The 23,408-nt window shown below is 36.6% G+C and overlaps 1 protein-coding gene across 1 annotated transcript; it reads left to right on the plus strand.

Annotated features, from left to right (window-relative positions):
- Positions 1-16,126: 16,126 nt before the first annotated feature.
- Positions 16,127-22,686, plus strand: LOC142627724 (uncharacterized). Its single transcript, XM_075801588.1, has 10 exons — positions 16,127-16,448; positions 16,603-16,662; positions 16,788-16,835; positions 17,714-17,846; positions 17,924-18,009; positions 18,449-18,547; positions 18,638-18,708; positions 18,816-18,906; positions 18,997-19,103; positions 22,325-22,686. The coding sequence occupies exons 1-10, from the start codon at positions 16,209-16,211 to the stop codon at positions 22,350-22,352; spliced, it is 963 nt and encodes a 320-aa protein (XP_075657703.1). The 5' UTR covers positions 16,127-16,208; the 3' UTR covers positions 22,353-22,686.
- The last annotated feature ends 722 nt before the right edge of the window (positions 22,687-23,408 follow it).

Below are 23,408 nucleotides of genomic sequence, written 5' to 3' on the forward strand. Positions count from 1 at the left end.
AAGCTACGCAAGCGGGCGAGTTTCGAAGAAGGGGTAGCAACCACAGGAGGAGCGACGGAGGGAGTTCGCGGCTTTATGCCGGGAATCTTGTCAAAGTATGGGGGGAAGCTTTAAACGTAGCGGGAGTTCCTCATCTTCGGATCCCAAGGAAGTCAGAGACGTTGGCTTCCCCGAAATACGGAAGATTGAAGAGGCTCTGCTGCCACTCACCCACGAGACAACTCTTCTGCTCTACCTCCGGTGGTCCCACGGCAAATTCCTGATCCTACGGAACCTTCGGTTCCAACAAAGAGAAGGAAGGAGGAGGGGATGCGAGAGAAGGACTTGAGCCGGATAGTGGAACCCAGCGTCCTTCCATCGAAGACGAGATAAGGGAAAGCAAGTCTTGACTCCCTTTGTTTGGAGTTGAGAAAGGCAGAGGGCACCGAGTACCTCGGCAAGACCCCCTACAAAAGCTTAGGATCTATCTTTAGGACTTCTCTTTTTCCATATTTGAATTATATATGTAATGTATATTTGACTGATTAATGAAGAACAATTTCATTTGCCTTTCACTTGGGTTGTATCTGTTTTTACTTTATTCTTTTTGTACTTATTACAGAAGTTTCTCTGAGTAAATAAATCTAACTCCAAGGATTGCACAACCATAACTTTCACATAATCACGCGCATATTATTAAAGATTTAATAAAAGGTGACATGGTTAATATATTTGAACAATGCCTCGATTAAAAAGAAGAGAGGACCTCATATAACAATTAAACCCTTATAATGCATAACACTGTTTCTAGTAGGATGTAAGATCCGAGGACCATTCCTTACACAAAGTTGCTTAACACTTAAAGATATAAAACCTAAGATCCGAGTTTAATAAACAGTAACGCATTAACATCCAGGCATAGTAAGGAGATAGCTTTGACCAAAGTTGTAACTTCAAATGTTAATTTTCCCAAAGTAGGAGGTCCGAGGACCCGACATAACTAAGGTTCTGTTTAACAAATGATAAGACATCAATTTCCACAAGGTTGGTGGTCCGAGGGCGACACTTAACCAAGTTTCTGTTTGATTCTTTAGAACAGTAACTTCAAATGTTAATTTTCCCAAAGCAGGAGGTCCGAAGACCCGACATAACTAAGGTTGTTTAACAAATGATAAGACATCAATTTCCACAAGGTTTGTGGTCGAAGGAATTTGCACTTAACCAAGTTTAAGTTTGTTTGATTCTTTAGAACGGTAACTTCAAATGTTAATTTTTCCAAAGCGGGAGGTCGAAGACCCGGCATAGCTAAGGTTCTGTTTAACAAATGACAAGATATCAATTTCCACAAGGTTTGTGGTCCGAGGACTGCACTTAACCAAGTTTCTGTTTGATTCTTAAAAATGATAGCTACGAGCATCAGAGCTACTCATAACTTTGAAATATTAACTGACAAAAGCTCATTTCATTAATAATAATACCTTCTAAGATTATTTACATTCCATGGACGTGGTACAATTCGTTCGTCTAGGTCGACTAACCTATACGACCCTATGCACTCTATGAAACAATGCGATAGGGGCCTTCCCGGTTGGGTCCCCGACTTACCCTAAGTGGGTTCTTAGAAGTGCCTACAACTTTCCTTAGTACAAGATCACCGTCGCGAGTGATCTTAGTTTCACGTGGGCATCATACCCTCGTTTTAGCTTACGGTGATAATAAGCCAATCGGACCAAAGCTACCTCACGCCGTACCTCAAGTAAATAAAGATCCTTTTCTAGGAGTCTTTTATTATTCTCTGTGCTAAAAGAACTCGACTTAAAAGTAGGAAAACCATATTCCCGTGGTATCCTTTGCCTCGGCACCATAAGTCATAGAGAATGGCGTTTCTCCGGTGGACTGCGCGGTGTGGTCCGATGCGTCCACGGGACATGAGGGAGCTCTTCCTACCCATCTGCCTTTCGCATCGTCCAACCTCTTCTTGAGCCCGTTGACTATGACCTTGTTAACGGCCTCGACTTGTCCATTTCCTTGAGGATAAAGGCGGGGTGGAATATCTTTTTTTGATACTCATGTCACCACAATACTTCCTAAAAGCCTTACTATCGAACGGGCCCGGACACCATTGTCGAGGAGATGAGTGTGTGTGGTATTCGAATCTAGTGACGATGTTTTCCGGAACGAACTTCTTGGAGTCAACATCTCTAATATTTGCCAAGGGCTCGGCCTCAACCCACTTAGTGAAATAGTACTGATTTCCCACGAGAAGCCATCTTTTGTTTCCGGCGGCCCTCGGAAATGGCCCTACAATGTCCGAAGCCCATTGTGCGAAAGGCCAAGGGCCGAGAGAGGGTTGAGAACCCCTCGAGTTGGTGAATATTAGGGGCAAACCTGCGACATTGATCACATTTTTCTGGCATAGTCACGAGCCTCCCTCTGCATATTGGGCCACCAATAACCTTGAGTCGGGGCTGCATGGGCTAAGGACCTTCCCCCAGTGTGGCTCCCACAAATTCCCTCATGCGGTTCCTCCGTGTGAGTCTGTCGATTCGGGGTGCACACACGACAAATACGGTCTGAAAAGGATCGCTTGTATGCTTCGGGTCCTCGGACAACCGGAAACGCGGCGCCTTTCCGACGTATTTTTTTCTGCTTCGGCCATCCTCGGGAAGGATGTCATTCTTAAGAAAGGATATGATCGAGTCCATCCAGCTAGGTCCAAGCCTTATTAGATAGATGCGAGGTGCGTCGGTAACGACAACAGAGGGTTTTAGTAAATCCTGAACGAGGATAACCCTAGGTAAACCTTGAGCCGAGGTAGTTGCGAGCGTGGCTAAGGAGTCTGCATGGGTGTTTCCGCTCCGAGAGATATGGGTTAAGGCGAAGGAACCAAACTCAGTTTGCGCGTTTGATACGGGCCAAATATTCTTGCATTCGGGGTCTCAGCCTCCATGGTCCCGTGACTGGCCGACCACCGAGTTGAGAGTCCGAGAATACATGGATTTCCTTACCACCCATCTTAAGTACCATCTGCATGCCTACCAAAGCTTGCTTCATATTCGGCCTCGTTGTTAGTAGCGAGAAGGCCAATCTTAAAGATTTTTCAAAGACAATTCCTTCGGGGGACATTAGAACGAGTCCAATACCGGATCCTCTCGATTAGCGGCCCCATCCACGTACACTTCCCAAATCGGAGACACGCGGCTACGATTGCCCCCAGCTGATTTTTCACCGTGTGGGCCCTCTTTCGAGTTTCTTCCGGCAACGACTCGGCAAATTCCGCTACCGAGGTCAGCGAGGACGGCCGCTGCCGAGGTGCGAGGCTTGTATTTAACATCAAAAGCCCCCGGATAGTCCCCCACTTCGCTACCCTTCTGAGTAGTCGGTGCTACGCGGCACGCCTTGAGGGGCAAGCGAGTCGAACAACCACCGTGTGAGGCCAGAAAATAGTGGGAAGCTTTGCGTGGCATGAACCACGGCCAAGCGCTTTTTCTAAAGGTTGATAACGCACTTCCGCATCACCTAAAGACTTACTAACATAATATACCGGTCTTTGCACCCCGTCATCATCTCTTATCGGGACCGAGTGGACCGCGTGGATGGCCACGGCCGGATAAGCAAACAAAATCTCATGTGCCTCCGGACGAGACGGGAATGGGTGGGCGAGAAAGATATTGCTTGAGCCGTTGAAAAGCTAACTCACGGTCCTCGGTCCATTGAAACCCTTTCCACTTATTCAACGGTTGGAAGAAAGGGCGACACCGGTCCAGTGGCCGAGATATGAATCTATTCAAGGCAGCAATCATTCCGTTAACCTGGATTTCTTTTGGGTTACGAGGAGGCGCAAATACTGAATAGCCTTCCTTGCACCGGATTTACCTCTATGCCTCTATGAGTAATCATATATCCCAAGAACTTTCCGGACCCTACGGAAAGAGCACTTTGAGGCATTGAGGCGTAATTTGTACTTTCTCGGTATACGAAAAGTGTCGGCCGGATCTCTCACGTGTGAGGGTATTGCTTTGCTCTTCACCACCATATCGTCAACATATACCTCAGCGGTTTTCCCCATTTGTTGTTCGAACATTCGGGTCATCATTCTTTGATAGGTAGCCCCGGCATTCTTTAAGCCGAATGGCATGACTTTGTAATGATAATTCCCCGTCTCGGTGTAATGAAGGCAGTTTTCTCCACAGTCCTCAATGCTAAGGGAATCTGGTGGTAACCACGGAAGGCGTCCAAAAAACTCATCGAGGATGTCCAGAACGATGGCATCCACCGGTTGATCAATATGTGGCATTGGGAACGAATCTTTAGGACGAGGCCTTGTTCGGATCGATTGAAGTCCACACATACCCTCCACGTTCCATTCTTCTTTTTCACAACAACCATATGAGCCAACCACTCGGGGTAGAAAACCTCCTTGATAGCACCAGCCCTTTTAAGCTTAAGAACCTCTTGCTTCACAGCCTCGGAATGTTCCATGGAGGACCGCCGAGGTGGCTGCCTTCTCGGAACGACGAGTGGATTGACATTTAAGTGATGACAAATGAAGCTCGGATCAACGCACTTTGGAGCTTCATAAGGATCCCACGCAAAAACATCAACATTGTCCTTCAAAAATTCTAACAATTCCCTCTTCTCTTGATGTGGCAAGAGTACAGGCCTTGGAAGAACCTCTCGGGTCATCGGCTACTGGAAACTTCTCCAACCTCTCACAATATGTATCCTCCCCTGTCACCATCCCAGATGAACCAGGAGCAGTTAATTGCTATAATTCCTTAGTGACCAGGGCCGAAGATTCGGCCTCCGTCTCGATGCGGGACGAGCGGCCGATATGCCTTTGCCCCAGCCTTGATTGGGCCGAGGACCTCTTCACATTCCCCTGAGGGAATTTAACCTTAACATGCAAGGTAGATGAGACGGCTCAGAGCGTGCGGCCATGGCAGCGAGGATGGGCTGTGTACGGAGAGTACGCATCGGCCACGATAAAGTCCACCTCGGCCGTTTCGGCCCGGATTGAGCAGGCGAGCGAATCTGTCCCTTCGGCACAACGGCTCTCCCCTCAAAACTTATGAGCGGCGAATCATAAGGAGTAAGATCTTCCAACTTCAACCTTAACCCCTTGAATAGATCGGGGTACATGATACGCACCGCCTGCACGGTCATCATCGCTCTTCTCACATCATAGTTCACTATCTGAGGGTGACCACAAGAGCATCGTCGTGGGGCTGAATAGTCCCTACCTTATCCTCCTCGGAGAAACCTAGGACGGGCGAGGTGCCCTTCAACCTCTTCGGCCTGCTACCCACATCCTCGACTTGAGGATGGGAAACCGCCATCACCCTAGTGGGACTGAGTCGGTCCTGCGAGTGCGGCGAAGATAACATTAATTGTTCCCAACGCGGGCGAGATGAATTGTTCCTCTGGTTGTTTGAACCAACTTGACCGGCCTGCCCGGTGGGTGACACAAGTTCTTGCTTCAACTTTCCCTCCTTGACGAGTACTCTAGATGGTTCCACGAGGAGCCGGTTCTCGGTAGTGTGGCCTACATCTGATGAGTAACGACGAAAGAGATTTTGGTTTCTTTTCGCGGGGTCCCTGCCATCTTGCACAGCCATCGAAGAAAGGCTCTTTACGAACTTTCTCTAGTAGCGTGATACCTTGGTTCTCGGAACACACGGTATTCTGACTGAGGTCTTTGCCGAGCCGGATTGCCGAAGTAATCCTCCTCCCGGCTTGTTGTTGTGATATCTGTCGGACACAGAAATCCCTTCTCTCTGCGGGATAACCTTCTCCTTTCCTTTCCCCTGCTGCTGGTCTTCCTCTACCCTTTTGTACTCATCAATACGATCCATAAGGCGGCGTACATTGCGGACGGGCTTTTTCGTCAAAGACTTTCTTAGGTCGTGATCAGTACGAAGACCCACCTTAAAGGTATTAAGCGCCACCTCATCAAAGTCGCCATCTATTTCATTAAACATCTCCCGGTATCGGTCGGAGTATGCTTTCGAGCGTCTCCCTTCCTTCATGGCCATGGATAGCAACGAGTCCAATGGCGGGGACCTCTGCTACACGTAATGAACCGCGAAGCAAATGCCCCTGCTGACTCCCCGAATGAGCCTACGACCCGATTTGAGAGGCAGTTAAACCATCTCATAGCCACAGGTCCCAAGTGGAGGGGAAAACCTTACACATCGGGGTCTCGTTGTGAGAGTGCCTTTGCCATCCTGCGGTTGAAGTGACTCACGTGCTCCAGGATCGGTCCGGCCATTATAGATGGTAAAGGTGGGGTGAGTGAACCTCTGGGAAGCCTCCCCCTCTCGATCCTCCGTGAAACGGAGATTTAGAGAGTTGGTGTAACGCCTGCTCATGGTATCGTTGCCTAGGCCCCTAGAACGAAGTTTCTTACGTACGCGGGTTGGCTGGTCGTCCTCCTCACGGAGGATGTTGCGGCGCGTGGGGGAACACGACCTTGAAGCTGTAGCCAACTCCTATCCTTCTCGAAGAAGAACTAGACGAGGACGGGGAAACCTTACGTTTAGCACGGCGCGACTTCCTCTTCCAAACGATTGATTTCCTTACGCATGGATTTAGAACCCTCATCGTGGGTAGTGCTACCCCCACCGGAGTATGGCTAGCCCATGGGTATTACGTATGGACGCTTCCATCACGATCCCTACGATGTTCAAGACGTTCGAAATGATCTTAGGTTGTGATCCTTGTGACTGCGCATGGTGAGAGCCTAAGCTTGCCATAATATTCCTACCTCTTCTAGACTAGATTTCCCAGAGACGGCGCCAATTGTAAGTGCACAATTGCACCTGGTCCCAGAACGATTATGGGCTCGGGCCAATGAGCCTTAAACAATATGAATTTGTAGAGTGTGGGCTTGAAACCCGGGTTAGAAGCGTGTGAGGATTAAATGACAAACTAAAGATTGCAAGTAATTGGAAACAACTAGGACTATCGTAAATCAGCGTCCTCGGATGTCAAGCGAGAGTTGTTCTTATATTATATCTTTCTCTTTGTTTCTTTTTCTTTTTAGGTTACAAAAAGTCCGTCCCCTTTTTGTCTTAGATTGCTCTTGAAATACTACTCTATTGAATACTTTGTACACGTGGTGCCTCACCTCCCCCTGAGCCTAGATACTTCTTTTCTCAGTGCCTTTGAATCGTAACCAGAATTTTCTCTTCCTTTGTTCGGGTGTCACTTCCCCATAAATGCGGCCAGGGTGGTAGGTGCAGGGTCTTTAATGTGGAGGTAGCAGCCTTTATCTTTGACATTTCTTCAACACCGGTGCTTCTGGGGCGTTCTAGGGTTCACCCCTTTTAACCATTGGCCTTAACCGTGTCATCCCCTAATTTTTACTATGAAATCCCGAGTTCTTCGGTGTTCATCCGAGGGTAAGTTCACCCTCGGCTGGATCCTCGGATCCTCGGCGTATGGGCCGACCCATAGTACTAACAAATTCTAAACCCAGGAGCAGGTCGGCCTTCCTTAACACGGCCCAAAAGGCCCACATTTCCATCAGGATCTTTTTACCCCCCACACAAGCTAAACCACATATGAGTTTACTGTAATTACCCTTTATAATATAATTGACCCCCTTTTCAAATTTAATTTTACTTCACAAAATTTTAAAAATAGTATGATCATTATCTTGTAAGTAGTGATCCGTCTAGGGCTGATCCTTTCTTTAAAAAAGACTAATTATGTAACAAACTCCATAGTGTTACTAATATCAACCCTATTAATATTTTTGTTATCTTGACTATAATATATTTAAACTTTGTAACTCCTTTTTTTTTTGCTACTTAATTTATTAATTTTTGGGTTATATATATATATTTTCTTTCAAGTTTAATTTTAAAAAATCAACTTTTTTAAAAATGTAGTTTTGGTGAGTAAAACATAATTTGAGTTATTTTCATGTCAAATTGTTTAGTTTACAATTTTTCTCTCATAGTCATAATCAACAAGTTATCTTTTTTTTTTTTTTTTGGTCATCATAGTTGATTTTTTATATATATATTTTCTTATGGATTTGGATTATATGTCAAATACGATATGATAACATAATTTTGTTTATATAAGTCACTTTATGATAGCTTTTGGCTTTGGAGTCACAAAATTTCTACAAGATTTAGTACACCTTGATAGATAATTAACTTGAAATATATATATATATATATATTTTTAAATCATTTTGTGTTCTCTTTTATTTATATTTTTTGAACAATATATAGATGCAAGTTTTATTTTTCTGGTATTCATTTAATATTGATCCTTTGTTGGGATTGCAAATACCACTGTCTCAAAATTAAACCCCATGCCCTTAGAAATCCCATTTCTTGGGGGTAATAACCGTGGCTTTAAAAACTGGCATGGTCAAAGAACTGATTTTGGCCCTAATTCCTAATTTTCACCGGTTTTGGAGGATTTTACTAAACTAAATTGATGCTCAGTTCCCGACTAAACCAGCTAGTCTGGTCCAATTTTTAAAATAGTGGTAATAACCCTCGTGTTTAAAATTCTCAAGATTGTAAAATTCTATTCGTAATGCATATTATTTTCAATTCTTGGAGTTAAATTCCTCTTGCATAAAATTACCAAGATCTTAGAATTAAAACCTTAATTATTAGAAATCCCATTTCTAGGGGTTAAAACCCTTGTGATTAGAACCAAGATCTCAAATATTAATCCCGAGTGCTAATTGTAGAGACTAGAGAGTGAAAAGTTCTAACAAATCACAAATTGCCACTTCATGCCATTAAGTCCACATAGTACGCTTAAAACAACCAATTATAAGGTGCCCTGTACTAATTAGTGTGCCCCACTGTCATTATTCAGAGAACACTAGAAATATTTTAAGTGTCATTGAATAGAAATCACAAAGAATTCGTAAGAGCCAACCATATGTCCACATGTATTGATATTTTTAATTTATAATGACACAAGCGACTAAAAAAATGATGTCATATTTTCCTTAGAGAACAAGATATAAATGTTCATCCATTTAAATTATGACACATGTAATCAATTAGAGTAGTCATGTGTCATCACATTGTTAGTATATAATAGTGATGGGTGATCACACCATAATATGATGCACCCTCACTCATGCAATGACCCCCACTTGGTAGATGATGTTGCTTCACCTATCTACTGAAGGAATTAATTCAATGTTAAAGTTAGTTATTTATTGAAGAGTCATGTTTCTTAAATACTATACATCTCTTGGTAAACAAATATATCTCTTCTCCTTGGTGCGGTGGTCACTCTACAAGTATAAATACTTGTGGGGTGTGAAGGGTAAGAGCTGGAGTTCAAGTCTCTAGGAGGGAGGTTCACACACACACACACACACACACACACACACACACACATATATATATATATATATATCTTCTCAAGATATATGAATGAGTCTATAAATACTGCTCCTCATCCATTATGTACGTTAGATTTATTCTCTCTTTCAATGTTGGTGATTTCTACCCTAATGGGATTACTAACCACACTACAGGATCCAACAATGGTATCATAGCATTCTTGCTGCAATGTTGAGCATAACTAATGCTTTAGTATATAATATTTGCTGTAATAAAAATTTGAGAGGAAGCGAATTGTGAAGTGCGAGTGTGTGTCCTTGAAATGGTTTAGTCATATTGCACACCAATGCACTTAAGGTAGCCTGAAACTAGAATTTTTCATCCCAAATTCAAATTTGTAAGTAGAAGTATAATAAATTTTTAATTGAGTGTTTTTTAAAATATTTTTTAAGTTTAAATTAGGGGAGTTAATACCATACTGTAGCAGCCGGTACCACTGGAATTTTTATTACCAGAGCTTAAACCGGTACAGAAACACTAATATTTATTATCGGTTTAAATACTAGCTATATTGGATTTGTTTCAATCTTATTGGGACAAGTACCGAATTTCGACCAGTAAATAGATACCGAACCGGTGAGAAGATCTCACACAGAACATATTCTCTCTCTCCTCCTCACAGTTTCTAACTGGTGGTGAATGGCGGCACCAATGAACTGTTTGCGATCTTTGATGTTAGAGAGAGAGAGAGAGAGAGAGAGAGAGAGAGAGAGAGAGAGAACTATAACTGGTGGTGAGATTTTGCAGAAGACTAGAAGATACTTGAAAAGTTAAAAAAAAAAAAAAAAAATTGAAAGTAGAAAAGGAAAAAATAACTTGTGAGAAAGAGATAAGATTTTATTAAAAACTGTGTGAAAGAGATTAAAAAGAACATGAGAAGTTGTAATCTAGGCTGGTAATGTGTGGATATGGATACTAAAGAAATGGAAAATTATATAAAAAATGGTGGGGAGAAACAACCAGGAAGAGTAAAATAGATTATGTTGGGCTTGGGTTTTTTTTTAAAGAAGTCTTGGGCTAATATATCAGTATGTATAGCATCCTTACAAAAAAAAAAGTTTGTATAGTATGGATTATAATAAAATGAAAATGAAAATAATTAATTCAATAATTACTAAAGAAAATAATAGTTTTATAAAAGTTTATTTTCTAGAGAAATATATGGTGTGGGCGGACGAGAATCTGAGAATAAGGGCAAGTGAGAGAGGTCCAATATTAGAAGAACAGACCTCGGAAGGCACTGATAGCAAGCTTTTGGAAAAGATAAAAACAACTCATCACAGGCATTGGAAGACTACAATGCCCAAGGACCTTGAGGATACTAGTGTGTCCTCGGAAGGGTCGAGAACTAGTTTTGAAGACCATAGGGCATAAACCGAGGAAGAGGAGGAAGATTTGTCGTCAAGCAAGGAAGTGAAGAATGCAGATAAAGCATCCATCACCTTTGCATTCAATACTCTAAACTCACTTAGCTGGCCGCATTAATGAGGAAATGGCCCCTGAACAATGTCATCATAGCTCATAGCTTGGTGTAAAAACCTTCCAGTGAAGTCCTAATGAGACAAGTATCAAGGGAAATGAACCCTAGCCCTCTAAGTAGAAGGCTAAGATACAACTTGGGAGACCATATAAGGCATAGAGGCCTCTGTGAAAAGGGGATGAAAAACATCTGAGAGCAAAGAGACATAGAAAATTGTGATTGTAATTCAAGAACAAGTGTAATTGGTATCTCGGACCAAACCCGAGGAACATAATACAAGCCATTCGAGGCTATCTTTAATCAATTCTCATGTCACATAATTATACTTAGCGTTAATCCTTTCAATTCTAGTTAGTCCAATCCATCTAAACAGGGATATAAAAGGTTGATTAGCATCTCACCTCTGCAAATTAATTGTGTGAGGAAAAAGGCAAGTTTGACTTATATTTGCCCGCCACATATGGTATATAATTATATATTATTTAAATAATATATTTCATATGTCAATGAAAATAACTATTGTTACATTTAATTTAAATAATATATATTTATTAAAATAGCAGTAATCCTGAAACGATACATTGATATTAATCGATGTTGAAACATTTTGTTTCCTTAGCCAAGTCTCCGCTACAAAATTGACTCCCTTAGTTTAAATACACGAATCTACATGTAAACTTAGTTCAAAATGAGAGATGAAATTATATTTGGCATAAATTGAAGCCCTTTTAAAATATAAAAATACTTGGCATGAAATTAGTGGGAATTTAAACCAACAAATATAACATAAATTTTAATGAGCATAAAATTATGTTTATTATAATTTATTTGTTGAAAAAATTATAATTCCTGAAATTTGTGAGAATTTAAATAATAATACTTATGTATAAACGTAACAAACATACATTGTTGAACCTAGTACGTTTTGAAAAATCATAATGATTTCTACCAAAAAAAAAATCATAATGATTACAAAAAATATATATCTATATCAGGAATGAACATAATAATCATTATGTAAATGAGTTGCCCATATGGGCGCCTATTTGGGCCCCCCTATGAGCCCAAATGTCAACAATTTGAATATTGGTATTGGTATTTTTATTGGAATATTATTAAATTATATTGATAGAATTCATTATGATTTTAGCTATTAACAAATTAATGATTTTTACATGTTTTTAATCATGAATCATACATAGATGTATCCTAATTTTGAAAAAGATTAAATAAATAAATTTGCAAATAAAAGTATACTTTGCAATGCATGGATAGATTAATAGCAATTGTGCCTTCAAATGAGTATTTAATAACCTTTCAGTTGCATGTAAAGTTATTTTATACCATATTTCTTGTTTGAGAATGGTTTAGAAATATAGCTCAAAATAAATTAAAACAGCACTGGGATCCCTTGTAACAAACTATAGGAAATGGACAAAATTACAGCAGCTCAAGAACATAGAAACTTTCCTCCAAGATAGCTTATAAGATGAGTTTCGTTATATTTGATTCATCTTTATGCCTAAACTTTTCATGAAGTTGATATATTTCCTTAATAATAAGAAGGACAAAAAATAGGCTTGACCTTTCGGAAATTAAAAAAGTTTTATTTCAACACCTCCCACCCCCTGAAAATAAAAATAAAATTGCATTTGAATATCATGAGAAATAGTTTTGATTTACGCTTGTGCTTAATAATTTGTAGTTCAATAGTAATAAACACAATTCTCCAATTATCCTGTGATTATGAATTGAATAGTATGTGCATGTGTGTGTATTATCTTTATACTTGTTAATTTTTTAATTAGAAATTTAAATTACATACATTTTGAATGCAATATTCTTTTTACTTTTTTTAATATATAAAACATTGGAAAAATTAAGAATGGAAAAAAAATACACACATAAACTCGTATAATTTATGGACCCTAAATGTAATAATAATAATAATAATAATAACATTAACACCAACAACACCACCACCACCACTAATAACAATAACAATTGTTTCTCAAAAAAAAAAAAAAAAGCAATAACAATAACAGCAATTATAAAGCCAAAAACTAAGATTATATTTTTAAAATTTTATAACTTGACAGTTAAAATTTGGGAGGTAGGATTTGAACCTTAGATAACTCCATTGGAAAAATTAGAAACTGATAACCAATTGAATTACAAGGTTTTTTGCATAATAACAATATTTTTAATAAACATAAACATAATTAATATTTTTGTTGTAAAAATTATTCTAGCTTAACTTTATGAGAATTAAAATAATGATTAAATTTATAAATATAACAAAATAAATCATTAGATGCTTTACACCATATGTATGTTGAAAAAATATATCATAACACAATACTAAAAACTCAAGAATAAACGTAATAGTATTGTGTATATTTTGGTATTCTTCAAAAAACATGTCATATTTTGATTTAAGACAGTATTGTATAGAGTTCTGTTTAGGCTCTTGCTACCTTTTTTCCAAAGGTATGGACCAAGATAAATTTATTATTATTATTATTATTAGTATTGGGTGAGAAATATCTAGTGGACCAAGAGTATTAATACTTTTTATATATAGGGTTTGATTCAAGTTAAACTATTTTACATAACTTAGTATTTCTTTATTGGGTGCGAATTTTAATAAATTCACCATTGGATTAGATTCCCTTATTATACTCTATATGCTTGCAAAATTTCAAGATAATCTAAGATCAATAATTACGTCATCATTTAAGTTTTTAAATTTCAAGTTTTTATATATAAAATTGTGCATAAAAGAAGATTTAACAATGGAAATATTTACCATTCTCAAAATTCAGTGTCTTTTATCAACAATGACCTTGTTTTAGTAAATACTAGCTTGTAATCTCATGCATATGCATGGATACACTTAAAGATATATAATAAAATTCATAATATAATTCCTATATGTATAATTTAAATACTATTAATAGTCATTTTTATCTTTTGTTAACTCTTTAAAAAATTTTGTAAGGATATTATTAGGTATAAAATATAAATTTTCTATTTTTTAAAATTATTGTGAAGCACTTTTTTATTTTTTTTATTTTAACAATTCATTTATTTTATATTCTTTGGTTTTTGTACTTAATAACTCACTTGGATGAATATTTATGATGTGGTCCAACATTTGATTCTAAAATTAAGAAATAAAACTCTTTAAGAATAAATAATTTAGGACACATGGCACAAAAGAATTCTAATTTGAGTTTCTCTCAACTTCACCTATTATTATTACAAGCTTGTAACTCCATGCATATGCATGGATACATTTAAAGATATACAATAAAATGTATAATATAATTCATATATATATAATTTAAATACAATTGATAGTCATTTTTATATTTTGTTAACTCTTTAAAAAAATTTTGTAAGGATATTATTAGGTATAAAATGTAAATTGTCCATTTTTTTTATTGTTAAACACTTTTTTTTAAAAAAAAATTTTATAATTCATTTATTCTAGACTCTTTGATTTTTGTACTTAATAACTCACTTGAATGAATATTTATGATGTGGTCCTACATTTGATTCTAAAATCAAGAAATAAAACTCTTTAAGAGGTTGATTTAATTTTAATTTGAGTTTATCTCAGTTTCACCTATATATATATATATATATATATTACATATACAATATCAATTCATAATTATTGTCTGCGAAATTCTACTAAATATAACACAAAATAAAACAATAAATTGGTCAAATAGTATCTCTTAAATTGAAAGGGTATGAGTGTATGGAATCATTCAGCACAATTATAGTTTGTTACATTCAATATCTTTATATACAAAATATTTGAATAAAAAATATGCTAATTAGTTCAGTGAAAAAAACAAAAGCAAAAATCTAAACAATTTAATTTGTATGAAAAACTAACAAAAGCAAAATTCAATTTTGATTCTAATTGAATTTTCTCTAACCTTTAATATATATATATATATATATATATATATATTACATAGTCATGGTGTATTACATAAATGACTTATAAATTTGAATTGTTTTTAATTATATGATTATGTTTTTTTATGGTTTATTTATATTGGATTATTCGTTTTCTACACTAGATTAACTTATTTAGTACAAAAATTAAAAAATTTAGATTAGTTGAGACACGTGGCATAAAATTAAACTCTAATTGAAACCCAATTTTTACATTGAATTAACTCACTTGGCACAAAAATTTAAAATTTAGATTAGATGAGACACGTGGCACAAAATTAGATTCTAATTGAATTCTAATTTGAAATCTAATTAGATTTTCTCTCAGCTTTACTTATTATTATTGTTATTATTATTTATATATATATATATATATATATATATATATATATATATATATATATATATATATATATAGATTATGCATTTAAGTCATTTTGATCAAATCCTTTATTTTAAGTGCCATGATTACCTAATATGATTTGAATTTTAAGTTTTTAGCCTTTAGTCAATTAAGAGTTTTCAAAACATGTAAAATGATAATTTTGTCCTTGGACATTAATATTCTTAAAAAATTGGGATTTTGATGGTTGTGGAATAGGATGTCTACACACCTATAGTTGTCCTAATTTTAGATCGTAGTAGAGCTACTCTTAACCACAACCTACACCAGAAGTGATCAGTAAATGAGAGTGAATATCCATCCCGACATCCAGGACACTTGTTATTGTGTACCAAATTTCCACACTAGTAACAAAAAGCATAATTGCTTGTACTAGATACACCAATTGGAACTTACAAATATTGCGTGTACACAAAAGTGTGACCCTTAATTGTCACCACATTTCCCGTATCAAATATGAATGACTTTTTTGGAAGCAACCTTGTATTGGTCCATCTTAAGCATAAACCCAAGAGTAAACTACTAACTACATGGTTAGGGTGGAGAGAGGACTCACCACTTGGTTATATGTCTAAGAACCGCCTTTTACTCCTTTGCAAAGGTCAAACTTAAGTCCAAAGTTATGGTACGAGTTTGGGAATGTGTTATGCACTCAAACTTGTTTGATCCAATGGATTAGCCTCCATTAGTTTGTTGTTGTTGTTGTAGTTGTTTTTTTTTTTTTTTTTGAGAATTAGTTTATTGTATTTAGATAAGAAAAATACTAAAGTGGATTCCTATCCTTATCATAAAAGTATTAAATAAATGAATATATAAGGAAAGATACTCCCAAACATAAAGGGAAAAAAATTTATAATCATAATTATTTATCCACTTAAAAGGAAAAAAAAAGGGAGAAAAAGAAAAACCAATAAAAAGAACCAACAACCAAAAAATAGCAAATATCAGTGGCTGGGAAGTGACACAAAACCTCCAAAAAATGGCTTCTTCTCTTCATCTTCTCATCCAAGTCCAACCTCTCCCCAATTTCCCTTCCATCACTGCTCCTCTCTTTCCCCAAAAACCCTTCCATATCCCTTCCCTGACCTCTCTCAAACCCTCCAACAAACCCCTTTTCTCTAAACCCCTCACAGTCCCATTTGCTCTCACTGAATCTTCAGACTCTCCAAACTCACTTCAACCCAACAATAGTGCTCAGTCCCTCCTTCAACAACTTGCAGTAAGCAACACGTTTCCACACCCATAATTTCAAACACCCCACATTTCTGTTTTCACTTTCGTTTTTTTTTTTTTTCAAATTTGGCGCCATATATTTTGTTATTAATTTAATTTTACTTAATTGTTATTGTTTTTTCTTTGTTGGGTTTGTGTAGAATAGCTTTGATCTTCCGCAGGACTATTTTTCACAGCTTCCAAGTGATCTTCGTATAGATGTAAGCAAAGTTTGTAACTTTGGTTTTATTCAATTCTGTGTTGTTATTTATGTGATTTGATATTGTGGTTTTTTTTTTTTTTGGGTTGGTGAGTGTTTTGGTTAATGTTTGTTTTTTTGGTGAAGCTGAATGATGCGGCTTTTGACCTTTCGAATGGGCCGGTAATTGATGAGGTTAGTCATTTTTATTGCTTCAAAAACTGTTTATAACTGAACCAGTCTTGAGTAATGAGTACTGAGTAGGCTATAGGCAGTCACTGTATATCAAATTTGTAACCTCAATATCATACTTATGTTCATTTTGCAAAACATGACTCATGTTGGTGGAATTTGTGTAATACAATGTTAAATGGGTGGGCTATTGTGATCCTACGAGTATGAATTGGTCTTGGTTTCTCATTGTGTATAGATGGGTGCTACTATCACGTTGCATGATCCTTATTGTGCACACATGAATTTTAGCTAAGAGGAGTCATATTGAACACATGAATATGAGATGTTTTTTTTAGTCCATTGAACTTCAACCTTCAATTATGGATTTTCCATTTCTGTAGTTGGAGTCATATTGAACACATGAATATGAGAGAATCTGATTTTCGACGTTTTTGTTAGTCCGTTGAACTTCAACTTTCAATCATGGATTTTCCATTTCTGTAGTTGGAGTCATATTGAACACATGAATATGAGAGAATCTAATTTTCAATGTTTCTGTTACTCCATTGAACTTCAACCTTTAATCATGGATTTTCCATTTCTGTAGTGCCTAAATCTTGTTACTTATTGAAAAAAAAAAATCTTGTTGATATTCAACTAACATAAAAGCTCATACTGTCTTTCTCTCTCTCTCTCCTTCTCTTTAATTGAATGATAAAGACCACTCAGTAATCTTGTGTCTGCATCTTGAACTATGGTTTGGATATCTCTCACTACGTTATGCAGGGCATGTTATTCCTGATCATTGTAACTACACCACCTGTTATATAGACATAGCAATTAAATTTAAGACATTTTTTAGAAATTACTGTAGAAATTACTTCTGCATTTCATTTCAGTGTGGTCAAGTTCTGGGAGATACATTGTTAAATCTCTCTCAAGCGTGGGAACTTGCTGACACATCAACTTCCCATAGTTTAGCAAGCAAGCTCCCTGGGTTGGAGGAGTCTTTGACAGACAATGCCAAATCAGGCAAGATTATATGTAAAATCAATGCCTAGAGATACATCCTTAAGAGTTTATTTCCAAAGCTTATTTCCATCTTTTAGCTGGTTTAGCACTTGGCAAGCGGTTGGTGTCTGCTGGAAGGAGGTTCCAGTCCATGGGGCAGTATGGTCAAGGTGAACTACAGAAGGTATCTTATGTCACATTAAAGTAGTTTTTGTTATTGCTATTATAGTCATCATATAAAATTTTGTCCTTGCATCTCCAGATCCTTGGTCTAAAACTTCAATCTGAATTCTGCAACTATGTAGACATGTTAACAGATGCTAACTGGCTTTTATGCTATTGAAAATGCTGGAAGTTAGACATGCTCTGATCCTTTAAGGCTACTTCTTCTCCAAGACTGTCTCTATGTTTCACAAGTGCTTTCAGTTTGTGCAAAGTCAATCAAATCCTGATATATATTAACTTTGCAAGTCATAGATCCCTTTTCTCCTCACTTCACCCAATGTACTAGTCATTATTTTAAATTTTAAGGAACGATCTCTCTCTCTCTTGTAAATGTATATAACTTGCTGTTATGTATCTCTAAAGTAGCAGTATTGTTGGATACTGTTCAACCATTATAGATTGCAAAAGTAATGATTACAACTGGAAGGCTTCTTTCTGCAAGTTCAGTATCTACAGCAGCTGAAGAACAATCAAAGAAGGAAACCAGGATGTTTAAGGTAGATGAATACTCTGCACTTGTTGAATATTCTGCAAACAGATGCACTTGATGTGGAATATTAAACAAGCAATGTTCATGTCAACCACAGTTTGGGGAACTTCAGGTTGAATTTACGTCAGATAAAGCCTACATTGGTGCTGCAATTGGCTTTGCTTTTGGGTAACTATCCTGTTTTTAACTGTGAGTTTCTTATCTACTGTCATTTTTAACAAAGAGGCCTAACAGAAAAGTATTTCTTTTAATTATCTTGAAAATTTAAAATGTAGGATTCTTTCATGGCAACTAGGTCAGGGTGTTCAAAGCATTCCAGAGAGTTCATTGCAGTATGCAAATGATAATGCTTTGCTGTTGGCTAAGGTGATTGCAAAAAATGTATTTTGATTGTTATCTGACCTTTTTTCCTCTTATAACTCATTACAGCATTACATGTAAAACTTTTGGATGCAGTCTCTGAGGGGAGCTCTTCTTGCAATCTGCTACTCATCGGCAGTTCTGTCTGCTTTTAGTACTGTGGGACTTGTCTTACTTGGAAGACAACTGGACTCAAAGGAATAGTGAGTTCTTGGCTTTGCCTGTAAATTCTTTCACCTGTACCATGTTAGTTAATGAGACTCAATAAAAAGGATGATGTGAAAAAACTAAAATTACTGTTGTGCTGTGGCAATGATTTAATGCAGTAAAAATTATTAAATTACAGTACCAGACTTGTGTCATCTAGTTCCAATTTCCTAGGAAAACCATACTTGACTGACTTGTAGAATTCTTTTGTTTTATGATTTTGTTTTGTTTTGTTTATTTTTGTTTTTGTGTTTCCGCAATGGAGAAATGCATTATTCTAGCTTCCTAGGCATGAGGATTAACTGCTTAGCTCGTCAGGGATGAAAAGCCCTTGGATTACCCGGTAATTGGTCCTGGCGGGTGGGTTTAGTTGCCTTTAGGAGTTTGATTAACAGTGAGGATTGTTGTACAGTATGTTCTGTCACGTGCCACTAATCTGAGTGAAGTTCTCCTATGTCATCCAAAAAAGAAAAAAAGAAACACATTATTCTAAAATGCTACGGTTGCATGATTCTTCTATACAGCTACAAATCACAACTTTAACAATCATTTGGTCCAGTCAAGGTATGTTTATGTAATTTTAAGTTAACAATAAGAGCTCTCTGTGAGCTCAATTTGATTTGTATATTTGTTTGTATCAAACCTTCAGGAATAGAGATGGTTAGGGAATTGATATATGTATTGGAATTGACATTTACTATGTAAAATCAACTTATTGTTTATATAGTTGTTTCTTTAGTCTAGAATCAGCCTCTCCAATAAATTGGGAGTAAGGCTGCCTGCCATGACTTTCCTAGACCCCGCAAAAGTGGGAGCTTTGTGCAATGGGTACGCCATTTTTTTTATTTTTTTTTTAAAATTTTTAAAATTTTTAATTTTTTAAATATTTTATAGTTGTATCTTCGGTCTAATGAGGCTGGAGACTTAAAAAGAATAAACTGAAAGCAAGAAGAAGAAATTTAATAGTGATTAATCTCTGTAATACACTATTAAGGTAATATTAAGTCATAGATGGTTCCTCTAGAATTGTATTTGGGTCTGACAGGTGTCCTTAATACAGAAATCATTGCTGTATTTAGTGCTAGAGCCTTGAAAAATAATAAAACGTCTGAAAAAAAATCTTTGCAGTACACTATAAAGTGATCATTTTGTTTCATTAAGCTATAGGTACTCCTAGATAGGATCTGTCAGGTATGTTTATAGTAGGGGCCATTCAAACAATAAGCGATAACTAATTGGGTTGTGGCTCAGGTGGAATAGAAATTGGGTGGGGTTGGAATGGGTTCATCTGGGGTTTGTGTGGCTATATTTTTCTTATGAACTACCAAAGTAAGAAAATTGTGATTGGGCCTTAGAGATGGTAAAATTTAAGCATTCTACTTGTTTTGAACAAAAAGCTAAACTTCATGTAACTGTATTTCCTTTTAGAGTCTAACATAAATATGTTAGAACTTAGAACCTGTGTTGCCATGTAATTTTATTTATTTATTTGGGCAAAGTAAACTTTACCTTTCTGGAGTTGGTCTTTGATACTCCCCTCAAATTTGGATTGGGTTTTACATTAAAATGAAACATCAAAGATTCTATGTGGGGTAGATTAAAAGTCACATTTGACAAGCACATGACATAACATTAACCAATCATGTTAACCACAACACTTAAAAAAAAAAAAAATCTAATTTTATACAATGAAAACAGATCTTTCAGTTAATGAGAATTTGAGGTTACCCCATGTGATGCAATATTACATTATACTTTCACTTATGTTTTTCCTCATGACTTCATCAACGTGAGGAATTTAATAGAATTTTTGTTTTTATTGTAGTTATGTACATTTATTCTATCTTACACTCTCATATTAATTAACCCATGAATTGCATGGGTATTTCCAGTTTTCTTAATTTCTTACTGACAACATATCATTCAATCATCCAAAACCAACTGTTTTTTACTTGGAATCTCATAATGTAGGGTTGATCTAGTAATTTACCAACAGATTCTGTTCTTCCTCTCTTCATTACCTAATTGGAGCTGCAAAATTTACACCTTGAAAATTGTATGCTAACACCATACTCTAGCCATTTAGAAAATTCATACAAATCTTTCTCAGTTTCCACGCTAAGAACATAATGAGAGTGATACTGATTTGCCATTTTTCATCTTTTAGTTTCAAGTTCAATTGTTTTAACATCCTTAATGCTTTCTTTGTGAGGGCATCAAGAAGCAAGCCATATAAATATAACACTGCCAATCAACCTCATCTCTGTTACCTAAATCATCACCAAGAGTTTAAAATTTGAAATAAGGGCACGAAGAGACTTGGAGACATGGTAGAAAGGAAGAGCAAAAGGCTTAATGCAGTGGCATCATCTTTTCCTACTCCCTCATTAACATAGTGTATTACCATTATGCTATTCATTGTTGCGTATACATGTGTGAGTGAAATCGCACATGGAATAATAATAATAATAAGAAACAACAACAACAACAACAACAACAATAACAATAACAACAACAACAATAACAATAACAGCAACAACAACAATAACAAGACTGAGTAATATAATTGGGCCAATGCTCATAAGCTTAAGCTTTTGGGTTATATTATATTAACTACTCAATTGAAGTTTCCCCAAGATGTTATCTCCCTAACAAGTGGTACAAGAGCCCATGGTGATGTGTGGGAAGGTGTTAAGGGTCCCTTTCGTAGTTGGAGCAAGGACAGGGCAAGCCTGCAAAGCCCACACAAGTATTTTTGGAAAAAGGTTCAACAAAGGAGTATTGCTAATGGTGGTAGTTTGCTGGTTGGTTTCCATGGATGAACGTGTGTGGTTGACTTGTGGTTCCCGTGGATGGTGTATAGTGTATACACGTGTGGATAAAGTGCCACATGAATAATGATAAGTGAGTAGTTAATATAACATAGTTAGGCCAAAACTCATAAGTTTAAGCTTTTGGGTTAAGCGGTGTCCCTATATGTTATATTAACTACTCAATTGGAGTCTTCCCAAGGTGTTATCTTCCCAACATACATACATCATAGAATGTACTTAATAAAGATAAATACTTTATTCTTTTCAATGTGGGACTTAACAAAAATGCACTTCTCAAGTTTTCTTTCTTCCATCTTTAAGTTGAAAAACCAAACCAACCCAAAATTATTTTGACTCATTTTGTAAATCACCAACATAACTGAGATGATGGGTGTGTATTGTAGTGGGAGGTGGTTTGCTACGATGATGTGATGTTGATAATGGAAGTGGAGGTGATTGTGATGGATGCACTATTCAAATCTGCTTACAACAAACTAAATGGCCTCTCAATTGCAGAAGTCCTCTAGAGGTAGATCTGATTTCTTTGGCTGTAGCATGAGGTTGCTCAAGGTGGTGATGTTTGGCCTGGTGGCAGTGGAATGGCATGAAAGATGATGATAGAGGTGGCTCCCCCTATCTGAGGTCTCTCTCTCAAAGTATTATACTATTTTTCAAATAATGAGAGGGGAAGATGATGGTACAACTGAATGTATAAAGATAAACTTGGTAAGACTTAATTTAGATGGTTAGTTATGTTGTGCTTGTCACATGCATTTTCCACTGGTAACAGAATCTCTAAAGTATCACTTTAGTCCAGGACCCCCAGGGAGTTCAAGTGATACAGACCAAGTTTGATGGTGGTAATTTATTAGTAGGCCTGACTATAGGATGGCATCGTATGGTTTGCCTTGCTGTTATTGTTATTGTTATTTTAATTTTTGGTGACTGGGGATGAGCTTGCTTGAGTCCAAGGCTTTATTTTCCATATGAGGGTCAAGTTTAGTCTTGATATCTGATATCTGATATCAGTTATATGTGAGATCTAAGTTATATGTGAGAACTACTATGCCAAGAGATGCAAGACCTCACAGGATAAAGCTTAGAAATATATGTTGCTAATATATTGATGTCATCCTGTATTGATTCCATTAAGTATGAGAGCATTATTTAATGTACAATCGTGGACATCTTTGGCAGTCAGAGCATCTCTTTTTTAATAGTTGATTCTGTGTAGCAGTCATGGTAAATTTAGATTCAGATTAGTTAGCCTTTCTCAAATTTTCATTGTTACAGAACACAATACAAATCTGTGAGACTAATTGCTATACATTGATGTATTAGGTTTGGTCTGCTTCCTTGCTATATATAATTAAGACTCTTGAAGCTGTGGAAAGGCCAAAGATTTATAGTTAATTATACTGTCTCAAAAGAGACTTGTTCAGGTTCTTGCTATTAAAAGTTCATATTATGCTTGTCTTTTTCTTATTG

The sequence above is a fragment of the Castanea sativa genome, chromosome 3 (assembly GCF_040712315.1).
Source record: "Castanea sativa cultivar Marrone di Chiusa Pesio chromosome 3, ASM4071231v1".
Classification (NCBI taxonomy): domain Eukaryota; kingdom Viridiplantae; phylum Streptophyta; class Magnoliopsida; order Fagales; family Fagaceae; genus Castanea; species Castanea sativa.

Coding starts and splice junctions, on each gene's coding strand:
- LOC142627724 (XM_075801588.1), top strand. CDS start 16,209: ATGGCTTCTTCTCTTCATCTTCTCATCCAAGTCCAACCTCTCCCCAAT. Junction 17,847..17,923: donor GACAGACAATGCCAAATCAG/GCAAGATTATAT, acceptor TCCATCTTTTAG/CTGGTTTAGCACTTGGCAAG. Junction 18,010..18,448: donor GTCAAGGTGAACTACAGAAG/GTATCTTATGTC, acceptor CAACCATTATAG/ATTGCAAAAGTAATGATTAC.